The 20,917-nt window shown below is 34.0% G+C and overlaps 1 protein-coding gene across 2 annotated transcripts in view; it reads left to right on the forward strand.

The window, feature by feature from the left end:
- Nucleotides 1–20,917, forward strand: part of LOC125823971 (callose synthase 10) — a 62,958-nt gene that overhangs the window by 10,362 nt on the left and 31,679 nt on the right. Inside the window, exons 2-17 of one of the 2 annotated variants that reach the window (XM_049503319.1) lie at nt 1,712–1,809; nt 9,561–9,724; nt 10,517–10,640; nt 10,730–10,840; nt 11,735–11,860; nt 12,541–12,630; nt 14,190–14,287; nt 14,362–14,479; nt 16,356–16,484; nt 17,470–17,546; nt 17,697–17,781; nt 18,492–18,584; nt 18,705–18,807; nt 18,907–19,030; nt 19,112–19,295; nt 19,374–19,426. In XM_049503319.1, coding sequence (XP_049359276.1) covers nt 1,712–1,809; nt 9,561–9,724; nt 10,517–10,640; nt 10,730–10,840; nt 11,735–11,860; nt 12,541–12,630; nt 14,190–14,287; nt 14,362–14,479; nt 16,356–16,484; nt 17,470–17,546; nt 17,697–17,781; nt 18,492–18,584; nt 18,705–18,807; nt 18,907–19,030; nt 19,112–19,295; nt 19,374–19,426 — 1,777 coding nt within the window. The remainder of the gene's footprint in view (nt 1–1,711; nt 1,810–9,560; nt 9,725–10,516; nt 10,641–10,729; nt 10,841–11,734; nt 11,861–12,540; nt 12,631–14,189; nt 14,288–14,361; nt 14,480–16,355; nt 16,485–17,469; nt 17,547–17,696; nt 17,782–18,491; nt 18,585–18,704; nt 18,808–18,906; nt 19,031–19,111; nt 19,296–19,373; nt 19,427–20,917) is intronic. The other variant, XM_049503318.1, reaches the window with a different exon arrangement.

The raw sequence follows: 20,917 nt of genomic DNA on the forward strand, positions 1-20,917 counted from the left end.
AAGCCACATTTCTACATTGTTTATCATAAATATCAACACATAGGTCAGTTTCAAAAAAATATCAACACATAGGTGAATTTTATTGTGATCCGAGGTAAGATTCTGTAATAGTAGATTGATATTTGTGTTTTTTTAATAAATAATTGCAGTGTCTTATTATACATTAAGAAAGTCACATTCTAAACTCATTTTAGGTTTAGAAGTCTTTTGTGTTTTTTATTAGAACTTAGGAAAAAAACACAAAATTATTAGCGTATTGTGTGTTGAGTTTTTTAATCCTTTGAAATAGAGTTCACATTGAAGGAAATTATAATTTAATTATTTTCCTAGTATTTTAAAAATTCAAAATCAACTAAAGTGTTGTTATACAATAGGAAAAGCAACCCTTCGGGGTGGCCAAGTGGTTTGAGCTTGGGACTTCCATGTTGGAGGTCTCAAGTTCGAAACCCCTTGCCAGCGAAAGCAAGGGGTTTGCCTTCCGGGTCGAGCTCGTCGCACCAGGTTTGCCTAGTGCGGGTTACCACTCCTATGTGGTTTGCGAGCTATTGCATAGGAGCGGGTTTTTACCCTGTGCGCACCCAAAGGGTAGCGGCTGCGGGTTTCCCGCGTCTTAAAAAATAAAATAAATAGGAAAAGCACAAAATCCCTTTGCAAAAAACTGTTCAAACTTCTTTTTCTCAAATATAAATCAAAATTAGGGTCCTTCCATGAATGACAATAATTAGTTTTTAATCACAATTAATAAAAGGATGTGCTTGAAAAGCTTGGTATAATTATTAGGAGACATAACTAACAATATTATACTTATATGAGTTGTAATAATATTTAAATTGTAGCTTGTAGTGAACTTATAATTCAAATATTGCTATATCTACTTTAAATTTTATTAATTAGCAACGGTTTTATGAGACACGAAAGAAGAGATCGAGTGATCTGCATTGGAGTTAAATGTATTTGTTGTTTGAGTATATGTTACTTATCAGTATTTATTTTAGAATTTTATTCTATCAATGCACACATTATATATCTTTGTAAGACATGCTTTCTTCTCCTTTATTGGTCTAGATAAATATGATTAATTAAATGGAGTCACATCTATTTACTGGTATTTCTATTTTACATAAAATTTTTTTGTAGTGTATACAATTTGTAATTGGCGCAATGCACACGTGCAACACGCGCACATAAACTAGTATATATAAATGTTTATGTGTATATAAATAACAACAACTACAACAATATTAGTATTAGAAGTTCTTTAATAAGTCAACCTATCCTCAACTATTAGATATCAATTATATTGATCTTTTTCTTTCATTGTACCCTATCTTTAGCTAAGTCTTCATTGATACCAAAGATAATGTTTGAAAATCCCGGGATTCAATTTTAGCTTCATTGTCTATAGTTATTTGTGTCTCCTTTTTGTAAGATGTTGTAACAAGTTTGATGTGCTTTCAATAAATGATAATAATCTAGAGAGCTACCCCCAATTTCTGGATCTTAACTTTGTTCTTGAATAAACTTAAGAAAATTTCAAAATTTTGATGCATTCCTGGTTGCTGTTACACCACTTATGCACTGGATTTATTCTTTGTTTGGGTGAGCATAAATTTATTGGTAATTCATCTGGGCTTCTAATGCTTATCTTAATTTTAAAATTTCTTTTGGTTCTAGCTGTGATCTTTTTCTGAGATTGTTTTTTTTGCTAAAGTATGTGAGCAGGCATATTCAATGGCGCAAAATTTGGATCCCAACAGCGATGGTCGAGGTGTTCTTCAATTTAAAACTGGATTAATGTCCGTTATTAAGGTATTTTTCAAGTTGAAAATGCTAATTATGGACCATTTTAATTTAGGGCACTTAGCTAAAATGCCGCATTGTTGAAGAAAGTTATTCATTTGGGACACGTGGTAGTGAATGTGTTTATATTTTACACTACAATTCCACAAAATCTATGAAATGATCAACCATGTATAATTTTCAATTTTTTTTTGGATAGATTAAAATATCAGAAGTAAATATAGAAAAGGAAGATAAAAATGAACCTTCTGCAGCAAAATATTCTGATTGAAAAAGTGAGATCGAAGAAACTCCTGGATTGATCACTAACTAGTATACCTCTGATATATGGGAGTTTCCCTTATCCATAAAATCTTACTTAATCAAAAAAACGAGATTGAGGAAACTCTCAGATTGATTACTAGCCAGATAATAATTCTAGTATCACCTCTGAAAACTTGATTTTCATAACTGAGATTCACTCCTTTTAGTAGATCGGTCTAGTAAGATTCACCATCAGTCAATGAAGAAGGCATGCTTCTTCACGTGGTTAGCTACATTTTGATGGTACATAACATTAAAAAGCGTAAGGTTGTCTACGTGTGCTGATGTTTTTTATGTAAGAGGCTGGTGAGGACGTGGATCATATTATGTTACGTTGCAAATTAGCCACAAGGTTATGGGAGGATATGTTTTCATGGTTTGGCGTCACTTGGGTAATGCCAAGATATGTGAAGGAGTTGATGCTCAACTAAAATAGTGGAGGCTAGGAGAAGAAGGCATAAGGTATGAAAATTGAAATGCTATTTCTCTTGCTCTAATGTGGGTCATTTGGAAAGAGAGGAATAAGAGAACTTTTGAAATGGTGGAGATAAGCTTTGCTCAATTGAGAAGTAGTAGTCTCCGATCCCTTATCTTCTTTTGATGCACCCGGGTAGTTCTTGTTTGTATAGAGAAGTGGGTGTTGATACACTCAAATCGCACCCTAACTATGGTGCAAAGCTATTGGAGTCAAATATAAAACCCAACAAGGTTGAGGTCGAATCCCACAGGGAATCTTGGGTGTCGTGTGAAAGATGTACTCGTATGTAATTTATTGACCAACTTAACTTTTACCCAAATTGAAAGTTTTTGTAATCAATTTGCTTTTCTTCATCAATTGATTCTGCAAAAAAAAAAGTTTTTGTATTTCAAATTATGCATTAAAAGCAACAATTAACTAGGTAGGCATTTGGACATACAATTTTGTCTCGTGATTTGAAATTATGAGATGAAATCAACGTTTGGACATGCGATTTCATTTTGTGATTTCAAATCATGGGATGAAATTACAAATTCTCCAAAAAGCTTGATTTGGAAAATTTTATATCATGATTCACATTTTTCAAATATAAAAATTAACCCACAAGTTTATATTTTGTAAATAAAATCCACCATTTTATCCTATGTAATTTTTTGCGAGAATACCAAAGTAATGATGATATATTCATGAAATATGAACATGATGATATAGTTACTAGATATTGACAATGTTCAATCTTATTAAAGAGTAGTAGTACACTACCTACATCTCATACTTAATTTTATTTTTTTATTGAACTTATTTGATAAGTAAATATTGTATTTTTTAGAATAGCATTGTGATAGTGTATTATGCTTTTGTCATGAACTTTTTCTTATTTGGTATAGTTGTACAAGGAATCGAGGCAATTGTGATAGTTATCGCAACTCATTGGATTTTTGTATTTATGAGCACAACATACGACTTAAAATCCAAATTGCATGTCCAAAACAAAACTTCCACTTCATCTCATATGATTTCATATCATGATTTCATCTCAATGGCCAAAGGAACCCTAAGAGTTGCAACTAGTATGAGTTAAGGTCTTGGATTGCTTCCCTCACCTAGGTGTAATTCCTATTGGGTAAACTAAATTAGTTTGATTAGAGATTTTTCTCGTTAGGGTCGTCAATAGCTTAAACGCTTACTCCAATATTTCTTAATATTGATTGGTCTAACTCAAAATCACTTTCTCAAGATGAAATAGTTGAAATTGGATAATTGATTAGTGACCCATGTTGGGTAATTGCTATCTCTATCTCAACCCATTAGTTAAGCAATATCAATCTTTTGATTCACCTAATTTCTTGTTTAGCTAATTTACCCAACCTTAGTTTATCATCCTCAAGGAAGAACTTAGGCAATTTGGGGATGAATCTATGTTTGCAACCACAAATTCACAAATTAAGCATGGAATTAGCTAAATAATTATCTTCCCAATCATATTCAAGCAATCAAGTAGTTACCCATTAGGAATCACACACTAGGGTTGGTTTGCAACCCTAAAATCTAAGTTTAGCTACTCATAATAAAGAGAAAATGAAAGAGAAATTGAAGAGAATATAAACATAATTATATTAAAATTGAAGAATAAAATTGCAAACACTATTGTCTTCAACTTGTTCCTTGCTAAGATGGCAAAAGAGAGCATTCTACACTTGAGTAAAAACTAGAATGAATGAGAAAGATCCTAAACTTCAATTTAAGACCCGTTGAAATTTCGAAAAAAAATGCCCGCATTCCCGCGTGGAAGTTTATGGCCTCGAACTGAGTTCATTCAAACCTCATTCTTAACCTCTAGACATGGGCTAGTTCGACAAACTAGTGTTTCTGTTGCAAGGCATTGCTAGTTTGTTGGCACTCTCAACAATTTCTTTTCTTGTTCTTCCTTTCTTTTTCAAGTCACTCCTTTTTCATCATATGATCATCCTTGAGTTCTCCTTTACCTGACATTCACCAAAATAAGGTAGTTTAGGCTATTAAGAGTCCGTTTCGATTGACTTAAAAAAAGTAGCTTTTAAATCGAAAAATAAAAAGTCAAACTTGAATGAGGGGAGACCTACTTTTGATTTTAAACTTTTTTAAAGTCATTTTAAACTTATGTTAAGTTATTTTTAACTTTGCCAAACACTTCCAAAAGCTAAATGACTTGAAAGTAGGAAACAAACTCTAAATCATTCTTAAGGAAGCGTAACCCATATGAAAAGGCATGAGTAAGTTGGTGAATTTACCAATTATCAGGTGTCTTTTGGAGAAAACCATATTTTGTATGTGTCTCCTTTTTGGTATATGCTTGTGTGTGACCAAGTTGGCCTTTTTATATTATATATATATATATATACACACACTTGTTTTTTGACACGTGTGTTGCTCGTGATTAATAATTCAGAAAATATATGTTATAGTAAATAGTATTGCTTATTTTAGTGAAGGTTTGAATAATAAATTTAACACAAAATAATATTACAGGTTCATTTGTGAATGTTCAATGTGGATCGTCATATATATTTCTTTTTCACGCGAACCTATGAAGATGGTGAATGAAAATTTTAATTAGTTAAATGCAATAATGTATATATTTATTTCAATTTGAAAAAAAGATATTTAGAAGCACATAACTACATCACAAGAGAAACTGTTAATAAAAACAATTGAATTTAGACTACATCATGTTAACTTCATATATTGGAACATTACATACTAATGTATATATTAAGCAAAAAATTAATTATTATATCATCAAAATTATTTTCCTCAAGTTCTCGAGATTTTGGAACATACCCTCTTAGGATAGAGCGATTTACTTCATCAGAATAGTGGTACGTGATATTCCGCTAAGCTTTGAACTCACTAAACGACAATAAATCATACAAAATTTTTAAAATTCAAGATGAAGAATAGTAGAAGATTAAAAAAAATGTGGTATGAGAGGAAGCCCCTCTATTTATAGTAAACAAATGGTAATATGAAGAAGTGTTTTTTTGTGTCTTATCTGAAAAGTCATAATCTTTCTGAGAAGTCACAACACTTTGAAAAGTCACAACTTATTGAAAAAGTCACAACTCATCGAAAAATCACAACCCATCGAAAAATCACAACCCTTTGAAAAAAGTCACAAACCTAAGTTAGGGATATTATAGTAATTTAACATTCTAAGTTAGGAGTTCCTGCTTTTAAGGTAATATATATATATATGAAAACCATGCTTGATCACATTCCCCTCCCCCCCCCTAAAAAAAAAAAAGTAAAAGAGATTCTCCATGATTAATAGTTGTACTCACTTCTTCGACTGTCCCTTTCAAAAGATTCATTGGACTAAGTAATTGTTTTTGATTGGAAGAATTTATCAATTGAAAGGTTTGGATTCATGCTCCTTACTTGTTGGTTATACCATAAGGCTTGATATCAAAGGGTTTGGATTTTTATTAGTTGTGTGATATTATTTTTGGTTGTAGTTGCAAGATAATGTGGTAAATTTATCACTTTGCTTTGCCAGCTTTGTGTTGTCGTTTTTAGATTTATAACGCAAGTGCTTGCGTCACAAGTTATAGTGTACAGATGAATACATGATCATTCTCACATAGAATTGTTACCCAATATCTAGCAAGTACAAACTTCAAATTTTATGAAAACTATGAAGGATAACTTAGGCTAATATAGTAGCAATTATACAAGCAGACAAATTAAGGATTAAAGTACACATTTAATTGAAGCTAGGCCATGTGCCTCTTGATATTTCAGTTTGGACTATGCCATCTAATCTTCCTATATATTTAACTAGCGTTGGCCATGGATTTAGTTGAAACTTGAATAAATGAGTTTTTGAAATTGTTTTAAGAAACAGTTTTTGGAACTTGAAGTTGTGTTTAGACATGCATTTTACTTGAAGTTTTATGAGTGGAAGTGAAATTTTTCCCAAAATCTGGTCTAGTTCAGTTTTTTGAACATGAAATGTTTTGAAGATAAATTTTCAAAAAACTGACCAAATTTCATGAATAAACAAATGTTTTCAATTTTATTTTGAAATGCTACTTCCAAAATCTATGGCCAAACATGAGCTATCATGCGATATTGTAGAAGTCACAATCATTCAAATTCTTAGTGCCTGTTTGGATTAGCTTATTCTTAGATGCTTTTGACTTTTAAGCACTTTTTTAGTTTTGGTGGTGTTTGGAAAGGTTAAAAAGTTCTTTTAAGCACTCACTTTTAGGCCAAAAAAGTTTACAAATAAGCCAAAAGCCAAAAGCCAAAAGTAGGGTATCCTCTACTTATGACTGATAAATTACTTTTTATTAGCCCATCCAAATAGGCCCTTAGTGCTATGCCAAATGAACCTAATTTAACAAATCCTTTATGATATCCTATATTCTCATGGACCATGACTCATAACCAAGTAAGATGCTCTAGTAACTAACTCTAATTTGAATGCTTGTGGTTTGCAAGTACCCAATCTAAGAACAAGTCAAATCAATCATCTCAAGCAAATAACATTCAAAATAAACTGATCAACTCAATGCGTGAATCCAAGTTCCTTTGAATTGCCAACCAATTTAATTGGTGGCCGAGCAATTACATTATTAGGATTCAAAATTGGACACACAATCCAACTTCCAATACATTAATACTTAGAAAGAAGTAGTTCATAATCCAAATTACAGACCAGCTTGAAAAAAGTGCATCAACAACAAAGGATATTTTTTCTTTTAAGGAACAAAGAAAATCATACAAAGGTTTTGAACTTGGAGAACTAAAGTGAGAAGAAAAGGTTGAAGGAAAAAAAAGATAAAGAGGAAGAAAATAGTGAAGGATAAGTCTCCTACTGATAGTTTTCCAAGCTCTTTTTTTTGATGAAGAGCTTTCCAAGCTCATTTTTCCTTCAAAATATGCTTGTCCATCCCATTTTCCTTGTTTTTTTTTGAAATAGATAACTTTTTATTCACGCAAAAGAACTCGTCAAAATCAATGAGGTGGGATGTACAAACCCCCAGGGGGTGCCATCATACTCAAAATCCAAAAAGACAAACTTTCAAAAATTTACAACTGGCTTATAAACTCCACAAGGCTATCTACTTCCCCAACTAAATTTTGCTTACACCAAAAATACAAAAGTCTAAGACTTTCCTGTGAACTGCTAACCTTTCCTTCATAACATCTCTCATTCCTTTCTTTCCATAGAGTCCACCATATGCAAGCAAGGATGTTTTTCCACCAATCTTCCTTTGATCCTCTCGTTCCAATTCCTTGCCAGTGTCCCATTTTCCTTAAAAAAGACATCCTTTAAGTGGCCTAGTGGTTAGTGTAGTAGATTGAGAACCATGAGGTCTCATGTTCAAATTTCAGTGGATGCAAAAAAAACACTAGGTAATTTCTTTCATCTCTCCATGCCTTGGCGGATAGAGTTATCCGGTACGTGTGCTAGTTGGATGTTACAAGTACCCAGTGAAACTAGTGCATGAAAGTTGGTTAGGACTCCAGAATTATTAAAAAAACAACATCTCTTAAGTGTTCTTAGATTTTAATTTAAAGATCCATCCTAGTGGCAATTCTGAACTTCCACAACAACGGGGCACTAAGGTGTGAAGAGTTTGTTGCCTAGGGGTGGGTGGCAAGGGAGTGAGAGTTTCATCGAAAGGATTCTCCACCTGCCACCTTGAGGTTGGGGGTTGGGTCACCAGAAAAGCAATCTTGGAAAAAATCACTGATGAACTGGGCAGTGGATATGGGGATGAGTTCTACCATATCAAAAAATAGTTTACTCAGAGTCACCTGCCAGTGCCTAGGTACCCAAACCCAGAGCCTAGGTGTTGTAATCTTCAGAACCTCAGACACCCAAGTGTGTGGACAAGTGGTCAATGAAGTGGGTTGAGCCACTTAAAACACTCAATTTAGTATATCCTTTATATTTTATATTTATATTTCTATTTATTTATACTGTATTAAAAGCAAGAACTCCAACAATAACTAAGCAATGAATTATAGGGGATGGAGGAGAAGATATATTTAAGAAGTGTAATTAAGAGATTTTAAGAGTGACATTTTTATTTTTATCACAATTGATTTTAAAAGGAGAAAAAACATAAATGTAATAAGTAATTTGAGGCCATAGAGAACTGCCACACCACCTTATCTATATCTAAGTTTTATATTATAAAAAAAATTTGATTTTAAAAGGAGAAAAAACATAAATGTAATAAGTAATTTGAGGCCATAGAGAACTGCCACACCACCTTATCTATATCTAAGTTTTATATTATAAAAAATAGATATAAATGTTTTGGGATATTGATTTCACAACTCTCAGTCTGCACACTGTAGTAATCATAAGAAAACTTATATCCATTATTCATAGAAACTTTTACTTTATTTTTTCATTTAAAACTTAAATTATTGGTTTATTAATATTGACATTATTTTAAAACACAGTGTACTACATTATTTGTTATTCACGTGCATCAAAACTAGTATATATATATATATGTATATATGAAAAAAGTTAATAACCTGCTATAGCAGGTCAATGTTATCTGATATTGCAAAAAAGTGTATAAGTGATACACTGACAGCGCGTCAACCTTAAACTCACCTCCATTATGCCATTATGAATCCCACATAGTATTTTTTTTTTTTTTTTTTGAAAAGGTTAGTAAGTTATATATTCAAAAGTGGAACAACTTAGCACTAAGGTGGTGCAGAGGCCGTATACATATTTGGAACCCCTCTATACAGAACAAAAAGAAGTGTCCTACTGTGGAAGTCTTATCCTTGTAAAGATTCTATGTAATTTATCATGGTATTTTCATCCTTTACATTTCGCATATTACACCAAAAAGCCAAAAAATTCCCACCTATTCTTATATGTGTAGCAGTAAGCAGTTAACCCATTAGCATGTCCTGTATCCTTTGAGTGTGATGAAGTTTGATTGGAATTCAATATGTGCAGCAAAAACTTGCCAAAAAGGAAGGGGCTCGGATAGACCGTAATCGTGACATCGAACGCTTATGGGAATTTTATCAGCAATACAAAAGGCGGCACAAAGTGGACGATATTCAAAGAGAGGAGCAAAAATGGCGTGAATCTGGAGCAGTTAGTGCTAATATAGGAGAGTATGTTTCTGTTACTCCTGTATCTGAGTGTTACTTTGCATACTTCGTATTCGTCTTTGGTGTATTTTGCAGTAAGGAGTGATTGGTTTGCTGATTCAGTTGCTCAAGATTGTTCTTGTCTGAGAGATGAAATTAATCTTCTTTTTAAAATTAAATCGGGTTGTAAGAATCTTGTCAAACTTTTCATGATAATGATGTGAATTTAAGGCTTGAAACGTCTGATACTGAAACATTTGATTGCAGCATTATGCATCATAGGAGGGATTTTCTATCATTCATCAGGAATCTGTTTTTAATCTTTGTAGTATGCACTACTAAATATCCATAGAGAAAATAGTAATATGTCATTAAATCTTGTCAGCTTAAATTGTCGTTTATAGCCTTGAAGATATTCTGTAGTTTCATGTGACATTCTGCAGCATTCAAACTCAGACACTTGTCATTGTTTGCCTTGGTGTCCTTTCAGTGGGTTGGTTAATGTTTAGGAATCATAGTAAAAGTGGCTTGGTCTGCTGAGGCATCTTTTCTGTCCATCTTCTATTTGCTGCAGTGCTTTGAGACAGATGTCTCTCATTAACTGACTGAAGCTTTCTTCCAGTTGGCTAGCATATTCACTTTCAGCATATAATCTATATCATTATCAAAATTGCGACAGCATTGAATTTTTATTGATGAATAGTCATTTTATTATCCCAGAAGTTGGGGGTGGAACTTAGATTTTCTGTTGATCCTTGCTTGCTGTTTTTGTAAACAAAAAAGCTTCACCCATTATTTTTCTTTTATTCTTTCTAGGTTGGGACTTAGATTTTCTGAAATGAGAAAGGTATTCGCTACCTTGAGGGCTGTGGTTGAAGTGATGGAGTATCTGAGCAAAGATGCAGCTCCTGATGGTGTGGGAAGGCTTATAATGGAGGAGGTAATATTTCCTTTCATTTTTTTGTATTTCTGTCTGTGTATAGTCTGGGACTAGTTTCCTACTTATGACTTCTTTCATGGTTTGGTCAGTTGAGAAGGATCAAGAAATCTGATGCTACTTTATCGGGGGAACTTGCACCATACAATATTGTTCCTCTAGAGGCACCATCGTTGACCAATGCTATTGGTTTCTTCCCAGAGGTAAGAATGTTGATTTTACCTTTTATTGTATGACCACTCTGCAGGAAGATTTCCCATTCTGCTTTTATCACTAGTATCACATAAACAACTTCATCTTCTTACTCCTTGTGTTGCAATTTGTTTGATTCTTTACCTTAGACAACAATATCTTCCATCTTTGCCAAAATGCAAAATATTTTTACCTTGATGTGCGATCTACTCAACAATTAACCACTTTTACTCACTACTATAATTTGAAGCATATATCTAGGTAGCTCCTATATCCATTTGGAACTTTCTTAGTTTCTATGCTAGTCATACCAGAAAAGGGTTGTGTTACGTAGGTACTTGTGTGCAAATATATTCAGGCAGACTCGGTATTTATTTGTTTATGCCTATTTGTTCGTCAAATTTATCAATCTCCTAACCATTCCCCTTTTATCAGTTCATCTTTAGCTCCAAGTTCTATTCTGAATTGTGGCCTTATTTTTTATTTGGTTGTATGACCTGATTTTATTCCCGTCTCTCTTCATTGAGGGTTCCTTACAACAGGTTTGTGAATACCAGTGCCCTCTTCCATTGCTTAAAACCTATTTAATGTTAGAAGAATGCGGGCTTGAGTGTCTGACACTACTGAAGCTGATAAGGACAAACTGCATGTTATTCTTGTCACCTGTATAATTGGCCTTCTGGTTAATTTAAATTAGTTTCTGAACTTGAGTATTGAGTGTTAGGTTTCCTTTTATTTTGGGACTACACTTCTTTGCTGCAGTTGGAGGTTCATCTATTCTTCAATATGTCTATATGCTTGGCTGCATTTGAAGAATAATCTATCCTTCAATATTTCTACAGATCCGTTATATACATTCATGTATTGTGTCAGAGAGAAATAATTGTACTGGGAAACATATGCAGGTTCAGGGTGCCATATCAGCAGTTAAGTACACTGAGCAGTTCCCTCAGCTACCCGCTGGTTTTGATATTCCTGGACAGCGGCATATGGATATGTTTGATCTTTTAGAATATGTCTTTGGCTTTCAGGTTGGTGCTTAATATCATTTTGAGATGCCTTATTTCTAATTTTTCTATGTAAGACACTCAAAATGAATTTGTGAGCTTCACTTTACCAAATTTAGTATTTGCAATTTGATTAGTGATCTTCTCTTATTGGCTATTAAAAAAATGTCTCATATATCCTGCCTTCCGAAATACATTGTAGGGCATGTATAAATATGAGGCATTACTTTTGTTCTCTAACAAAACCAAATACTGTCATATTGCATAATTCCTTGTTGTAACTTTGCAAAATTTCCTTCATCAGATAATATTGGTAAGTAGTCAAATTTCAAGATATTTGTACTAGTGGAATGCTTTAGCAGAGCTTTGACCGTCACGAGAACTTCTTTAGCTGTAAAAAGTGTTCTTATGGGAAAAGTTGGTAATTTCGATTCCACGGAGGCCTCGTGGTTTTGAGTTGGGTTGCTGCTCCTTTGGCACAACATTCTTGCTAAACCAGTCTCACTGGAACTGCATCGGATTGTATTTTGTACCTCTTTATGCAAGTTGCAGATGGAAGTGACCAACTGTAGGATAGCCAAAGCCAATTATGTAAATTTGACCTTTAGCTCTAGTGGTTTCATGTCCTATAACTTTAGTTCTAACCTGCTACTATGTTGAATTGTGTCACTATTCTTGCTGATCTGGATTTTTCTTATGTGCAGAAAGACAATGTAAGGAACCAGCGCGAGAATGTCATCCTCATTGTTGCAAATGCCCAGTCACGACTTGAGATACCTGTTGAGGCAGATCCAGTGAGTTTTAAATAGTGCTTGAATTTTCAATTTTTTCTTTTGATTAATACAAGTCTTCAGTTTATTGAAGGGGTAAAAGCTCTGTGTACAATTTTATATACAAAATAAGAGTTATATGGAAATGTTTAGGAGATTTGCTCACTAGGGGTCGTTTGGTAGAATGTATTAGCAAAAATAATGCATGCATTAACTCTGTGTATTAGTAATACATTGTTTGGTACATTTTTTCATGCTATGTATAACTAATGCATTAGTTATACACTCTATTGTGTTTTAAGGTGTGTATTAGTATTACTAATACCATGAATTTCTAGGTATTAGTAATGCATGCATTAGCATAGTTAAAAACCCTATTGCCTCTCAAAGTCTTTTTTACTTCTTTTCCACCATAATTGTGAAGGGTATCATTGTAAATAAATATTCTCATGCAATGCATGCCATTTTTAATACACCAAACTAAACAATGCATAAGAAATTATCTATGTATAATTAATGCAAGCATTACTAATACACTTTATTTAGCATTATTCTTTTACACTCTACGTACATTATTCTTTATTTCTCGACTAGATATCCCATAGTTGACTGATAATCAAGAAGGTGAAGTCAGCCATTTTCAATATATTACTTTCAATTTTTTTCCGTCTTTCATCATGTCTTGCTTATTAATATTGATAATTCCTTGGATATCTATTATATTTTCAACCATCTAACCACAATTATAAAGCTGTCTTAGCTTGCTTTTGGACATGGTGATTTAAAATCATGACTTCATATAGCGATTTGGGATCATGTTCCGATATCTTGTTTATGAATTATGGTTTGCTCATTTGGTAAGATCGTGTAAGAATTGGGTATATTTGATAGTTTTCACAACTTGTAAGTTTTTCATGTTTATGTAAAAAAATACAACTTAAGAAATCCAAATTGCATGTCCAAACAATACCTCAACTTCATATCAATTTGACTTCATATTATGATTTCAAATTATGGTTTCATATCATATGTCCAAACGGGCCCTTAAACTCTTTTTCTATTTATGTTTGAATAAGCATATGGGACATTGTTCTTATGATGACTGAGATGTCACATGGTAGAATCGTCATATGAACTTCGAGTGGATGCATTTGAGCATATTCCCGTTTCAAATGTATCTAGAAGAATTGCTGTGTCACAGCCTTAAGATGAGTAACCATCGTCATTAACTCCCTACTAGTTTCTCTTTTTAGCTGTATATGCGTCAACCTTCTAGATTACGTTGACATCTTGCCTTCCTTAAATATTGCAATAATTGTTGTGAGCGTGTTGGTTGAAAGAGTTTTGGTGAGGTTCTGATAAAGGTCTACTTACGAGTCAAAGTTCATTCTGATGGTGGGCTGCACTATCTTCTATACAAGCCATTCTTTTCCCTTGAAGACTTAATAGGAACCTTAAGCTGATACTCTCTAATGGTCAATGTAGTTGAAAGTGGCATTATAGTTTATATACCAAATTGTACGTGTCCCTTCATTTACAGGGATAAGTTTAACACTCCAAATTATGTGCTTTTTCTCTGACAGAAAATAGATGAGAAGGTTATCACAGAGGTGTTTCTGAAGGTCTTGGATAATTACATCAAGTGGTGTAGATACTTACGCATTCGGCTTGTGTGGAATAAGTTAGTTCTGCTACTTTGTTATATACAGTGCTTATGTAATTCACAATCTATTCTCATTTCAATCATGTCAACAGATTAGAAGCCATTAACAGGGACAGAAAGCTTTTTCTTGTTTCACTCTACTTCTGCATATGGGGTGAAGCTGCAAATGTCCGTTTCCTTCCTGAATGCATCTGCTATATATTCCACCATGTAAGTCAGTCTCTATTTTCTATTTCTTTTGCTATTTGATTATGGTTTCAACTGGAGCTATTTGTTGTCTGATATGCTGTTTTGTGGGAGATAGTTGCCCCGCTTGGGAATTCGTGGCTGTCTTTTCTAGTGGTGATTTGCTAAATAGATTATTGACATACTTAGTCCCAGCATAAATTCGTGAAATCAAAGATAATAGATATATTTTCCAAAATTAAATTACTCAAGTATTACATTGTACACAGGTTGACTCAAATATCATAATACTTATTAAGATGTAAATTTCTGATATTCTATTACTATGTGTAGTAGCTGAAAGGTGCGGTTTCAAAACCATATAAATCATGTTTAGTTGATGAACTATTTGAGTTAGACGAACCTATGATTTGTAACTTAGACTGTTTCAATGAACCTGAAGCATGAGAGGCTTATGGTCTCTTCAAAATAATACCGTAATGTGAATGCTGCCAGTCATTGTAAGACATAGGATCTGGTATGACACTTGATAGCTGGAGTGACTATACTATCTATCCTGTTTGGAACTTAAATATTATGTAGTATTCATGGTTAAGGTCCTAAACTTTTTTCCGGCGTTCCTTGGTTGAGGTAGGATCTAATTTCTTTTGGCATTCATGACAGTCAAAAAGATGGTGCTGAGATCTGTCCTTTATTTTCCCACTTCTATTCTGCACTGCCCTTGAGACACTTGTTGGATGCCCATTACAACTGTGTCGTGCCGTCACAATTCTTTCACTTTGTAGTAAAGTGTCTAAATCACCACCTACTATATGTTCAGAAATCCGTAAGGCAGTTGACTTGGGGTTTCTCTTCCTTTCTGTGTTCGTTTTCTTGTGTTCTTGTTGATAATGTTTGGCTAATGGTTTTTCTCCCCAGTCTCCTAAACCCTCTTTCTTGGTTCTCTCTCTCCTTTCCTTCGGAAAATGATTGTTCTCATTTTCTCCAATACTTAGCATCTTGTGTTTATTTGGAAGTCAACGGATATCCTCTTATCTTGAAGTGCATTCCTTTAACACCTCTTGGTTATGTTTCTACTTTTCGTAAGTGAGACTGCTTCTCTTAGTTGGTTTGCCTGCCTCTCTTCGCGCTGGGATAGTAGTTCTTCTGAATGCCAAAGGTCTTTTATCACATTTTTGAACCAAAATCTGTGCCTCTCAGTGTTCTATTTGATTGTATTCATCAAAATATTCTAAGAAAAGTAATTCCTTGGATTTTTTGATAACAAAGTGGCAAATACATTAAGATATTGCTCATATATATTGCAAGCCCATTCAACTTGTTTGCACTTATTGATTGTGCAAGACATGTGTCTTCATTTTCAATGTGCCATTTACATGATCACATGCTTCACATAGCCAAAGTGTTTATATGCTCCTTCCAATTAATAGTACTTGCCCTCATACTTCAGTTACCTACTTTTCATAAGTTCATAGCATTTGTACTCTCACTTAGTAAACTGGCTTGACCGACTGTGAAATCTGTCACGAGTCCAGTTTTCTTGTGTCCTAATGGACAGTCTTGGCGAACACGAGTGGAAATATGTTGTTGAGTGCATGATAATTGGTGCGTAGTTGTCGTAGGATAGTTTATTCTGACTCTAAAGTATTATCAACCTTTCTGCTTTTGTTATTGTGATGTCAGTTTGAAATATTTAAGATAAATGTTAGGATGAGATTATTATAAGGATGTTATAGTGTTCTTTTTCTTTTCGCGAAGTAGCGTCCAGCACCAGTTATCTCTCCCTCTACATAACACGTGGACTCCAAATCGGGGCCACAAGAAATATTTGAATATTTATCTTGATGGTTCACATGTTATTTTTTTTTGTTGAGAAAACCTGTTATTTTGAATTGTGCAGATGGCTAGAGAATTAGATGCAACTTTGGATCATGGAGAAGCCAGTCCAGCCCCAAGTTGTGTGGGCGAGGATCAGTCTGTGTCTTTTTTGGAACAAATTATTCGTCCTATATATGATATAATAGTATCGGTGAGACCATTAATCACATTTTATCCCGTTACTCCATTAACTTTAATTCACTTCTGTACTTATAACTACTGTTTGAGTTATGAATAATACTTGATAAGAACTGTGGTTGTGCGCCATGAAGATGAGATGTTCTTGGCTTGCTTGCACAATCAAAGTTGGAGCGCTATAAACTGAAAGAATTTGGTGAAGTTTGAATAGCTTAGCTATCCCATGAAAGGTAGTATGTGTGATTAACCTATTAGTTCCCCAGCCTGTGGTAGGAAAATGCTTGTGCGTTCAATTGTGAATACTTGCCATATTATGTTTCCATTTCCCTCGTTAAAAAAAGATAAAAAAAGTATTCTGCAATATCATCAAGGATCTCAATGCAAATGGATAATGTTTGCCTTTTAATTTCTGACTTTTGTATGGTACCCTTCGTTCTGTGCTCCTATGGTGCAACCGTGGCAAATAATAACAAAATATATGCATTTTAGACCGAACATCAACTCCCCACACTTAAGACTCTTGCTCATCATAACCAATATCAACTATACTAAGGAGTATCTGATGCTGTGTTACTGTATTGTAACCTCAGTGGTCTATCTTTTTGCGTTGTCAAACCTTTTGGTTTGTGGATAGTGGCAATTGTAGCCACATTCCTGTAATGGCTGTAGATCTTGTTCAGAAGGGTGTGGTGAATCCTTGTTAGGCAGTGCGAGATGTTTTACTAGCAGACCAGTAGTTTTTGTGTATGTGCAGCTTATTGAATTTGCATCTTCTCAAAATATTTGAAGTGTCATTTGATATCTTTTTGGCAAATTGGTTGAGGAATGTGTTAGTTTGTTCTGCAGTGGTGTTTCTCTTCATAAAATGTTTAGAATGCTATCTTGGTCTCTTGTAATATTTCGGTAAATTTTATGCTTGTTCTGGGAGTTGTGTACTTTTCTTTAACCTATTTACCAATGTTTATTCTTTCTGGCATGTTTTTTTTTTAAATCTGCAGGAAGCTGCAAGAAACAATAATGGAAAAGCTGCACACTCGAAGTGGCGGAATTATGATGATTTTAATGAATATTTCTGGTACATTCCTTCTTAATGTGCAATTTGAATTTAACGTGTACATTCCTTCTTAATGTGCAATTTGAATTTAACCTGTACATTCCTTAATGTGCAAAATGAGTTTATCCCCATGGAATTGGATCTCATTCTTTGTTACTGATGCTTATCCAGGTCACCTGCTTGCTTTGAGTTGAGTTGGGGGCCTTTTAAGAAGGAATCCTCATTCTTGCGGAAGCCTCTTAAGAAAGGCAAAAGGGTTGGTTTTACTGTGTACTAAATTTGTCTTGACTTATGAGTTGGTTAATTAGATGCTACATATACAATATCTAGAGTAGAATTTTTTTTTCACATGTCCTTCCGATGAAGTGTTACATAGTCTTCTGGTTTGTGTCTCTATGGGTATTTTCTAGTTTTTCATTTTTTGTCTTGAATTGGTTACTATTTGTATCACTAATGACTAGAATGTGAAGCGTGACAACATTACTGTGTAATCTGGTAATAAAGACACGATGGGCCGTCTCACATGATGGAGTGTCTCTTTGGGTGTAGTTGATTTTAATGACAAACTGAAACATTCTATTTGATTCTCTAGATTTGTTACATATATAATAATTTCGATTTAGTTTTCTGCGCATGGTGAGGAAAGTTGTTTCTTAAATCTTCCTACCTATTTCTTGATTGTGGATTGTGTTAAGACTGCTTTTGGCTCATCACTGAATTTGATGAAGTTTAGGATGAGTCCTAAAAGGGCTTTCTGGGGGCATGAATATTTGGGTTTTCTGAGAAATTAACTAATGTTTCTCATGCCGTTCCTGTGTGCCGTTGAATCAATTTGACCTGCGTTATGTTTGTTTTAGTTTTTTCCACATTATATATCCCCATTTCCTCAATATTAACTGTACTATGCTGTTCTCATTTTTCTTAGTTTTAATTTTGTCCTCTTTTGTTCTTCCTCTGAACCGGCAGACTGGAAAAAGCACATTTGTTGAGCATCGGACTTTCCTTCACTTGTACCGAAGTTTTCATCGTTTGTGGATCTTTTTGGTTGTCATGTTCCAGGTTATCTTCGTTCTTCTCATGCTGCTTATCCACCAAGTTTTTTGTTTTGTTTTGGCTTATCCACTAAGTTTGATCTACAACATTAAAGGGTTTTTATTGTCTTTTTCCTCTACTGTTCAGGCATTAACAATCATAGCCTTCAGCCATGAGAAAATCAATCTTGACACTTTCAAGAAACTGCTTAGTGTTGGCCCTACATTTGCTGTTATGAATTTCATAGAGAGTGAGTTGGCAGCTGTGCTATTGCTCTTATTTATTTTTTAGTCTTTTCTTTTCTTCTGCTTTCTTTCTTGTTTACTGTGTCATCTCGCTGCTTCTTTAGGTTTCTTGGATGTGCTTCTCATGTTTGGGGCTTACAGTACTGCAAGAGGCATGGCTATATCAAGGATTGTTATCAGGTTTTTTTGGACCGGTGTGAGCTCAGCATTTGTAATATATGTCTATCTGTAAGTCTTTTTCTTCTAGGAGTTATTTTTCTTCTTGTATTTTCTCATCAAAGATTGCTATCTGATGTTATCACAATACAGGAAACTTCTACAAGAAAGGAATACAAACAAAGACCCCTTTTATTTCCGCCTCTATATCCTGGTTCTGGGTGTTTATGCTGGCATACGGATAGTTTTTGCGCTCCTGACAAAGCTACCTGCCTGTCACAAACTATCAGAAATGTCTGATCAATCTTTTTTCCAATTTTTTAAGTGGATCTATCAGGTTTTCTTCTATATATTATCAGACTTTTTTCCCACTAAGCTCCTCTCATTTTGTTTGACATATTGATTATATTTCCAGGAGAGATACTTTGTTGGCCGTGGTCTTGTTGAGAAAACAACTGACTATTTACGGTTTGTTCTTTGTTCTTTTAACATTTCAGCTTTTTGATTGGGGAACAGTTGTCTTGATTCTCGTTTAATACTAGTGCAATATTTTGTTAAATGGATGATTTCATCAATGGTTTCAGTTACTTCAGTCGCCATTGGTACACAACAAGAGACCACAAGTATAATAACACACTGAAGATGTGAATTTGTTGCGCTGACTATGGTTATTGTTGTAGTTATGATTCCCAATCCTTTATGTAATCTGTGTCTCAGGTTCAATTAACTACTTAATAACAATCTTAAGTTACTTGGGACTCGGGTGTGGATGTATGAGACAGGTGCAAATTTGTGTTATCAAAAGGCAAAAGTGCAAAAACGTTCTAAAGTCTATTGGGACTTTAAGCACAAAGCACAAATAAAGTGTGAACTTTAATGAAAAAAACATGAATGGAGAAAACATACAAGTATATATGTTTAGTTCAAGACTTAGTCCAAAGAATACAGGCTCGAATAACAAATATATACAATAACAATAACATATCAGTGTAATCCTACAAGTGCGGTCTAGGGAGAGGGTATCGTGTACGCAAACCTTATCGATACTTTGAACGAATAACAAATGCATGGACAATGAAATTGAAAAAAATTATGATTAAGTGAAATTTCAATTGTTAGAATAGCCTCTTTAGGAAACTCTCATTGGGAAGGAAAAATATGAAAATCTGATAGCCTTGATGACAACAATAAAGTGCACATTAAGCGAGTTGAAGTGCTCAACATGTTTTGAGCCTCGCTTCAGGGCTTAAATGCGCCTTTGAAAACACTGGTGCAGATCTACAGGTAGTATCCGTCATGATTTAATTTTTAAGATTTGAGTGGTACTGATCTAGATATGGATATGGGATTAGGGATTTGACTAAAAATATTTCAAATATCTTAAAGAGTTAGGAAAAAATATGCTTAAATAATGGTGGACTAATTTGAATGAAAAAAATGCATAATTTTTTAGAGCATGTTTGAATATTTAATTATTATTATTATTTTTTGATCATTAAACGTATATTCATTCATAACATAGTCAAATGCCTGGCCGTATACAAGGAATATACTAAAAGGTAAGGAATCTACAACAAAATATGATTCTCTACATACTTTATCCAAACTTCTATACTATTGGGAATTCTGTGCGTGCACCAAAAGAAAATAAGGGATCGAAGGCTAATTCTCAAGAGGAAAGCACTACTCTATCCTCTCTAAGCTCTCCTATTTCTCACTCGCCACACAACCCACATTGTTGTTAATGGAACCAAGTTCCATGCTTTACGTCTTCCTCTCCTTCCACTCTTTCCACTCTTTCAATTGAACATAAATTCTTTCATAGTTTGCATAGCCCAAGAAGTACGAACCATTCGAACATATCCCACCATAACCTCGTGAAAAGACCACAATGAAGAAAAAGATGATCTACATCCTTTCCCGCATCCTTGCACTTGTAACACCAGCTGACGCAAACAA

Source organism: Solanum verrucosum, unplaced genomic scaffold (genome assembly GCF_900185275.1).
Source record: "Solanum verrucosum unplaced genomic scaffold, falcon-dt-bn FXZP01000088.1, whole genome shotgun sequence".
Lineage (NCBI taxonomy): Eukaryota > Viridiplantae > Streptophyta > Magnoliopsida > Solanales > Solanaceae > Solanum > Solanum verrucosum.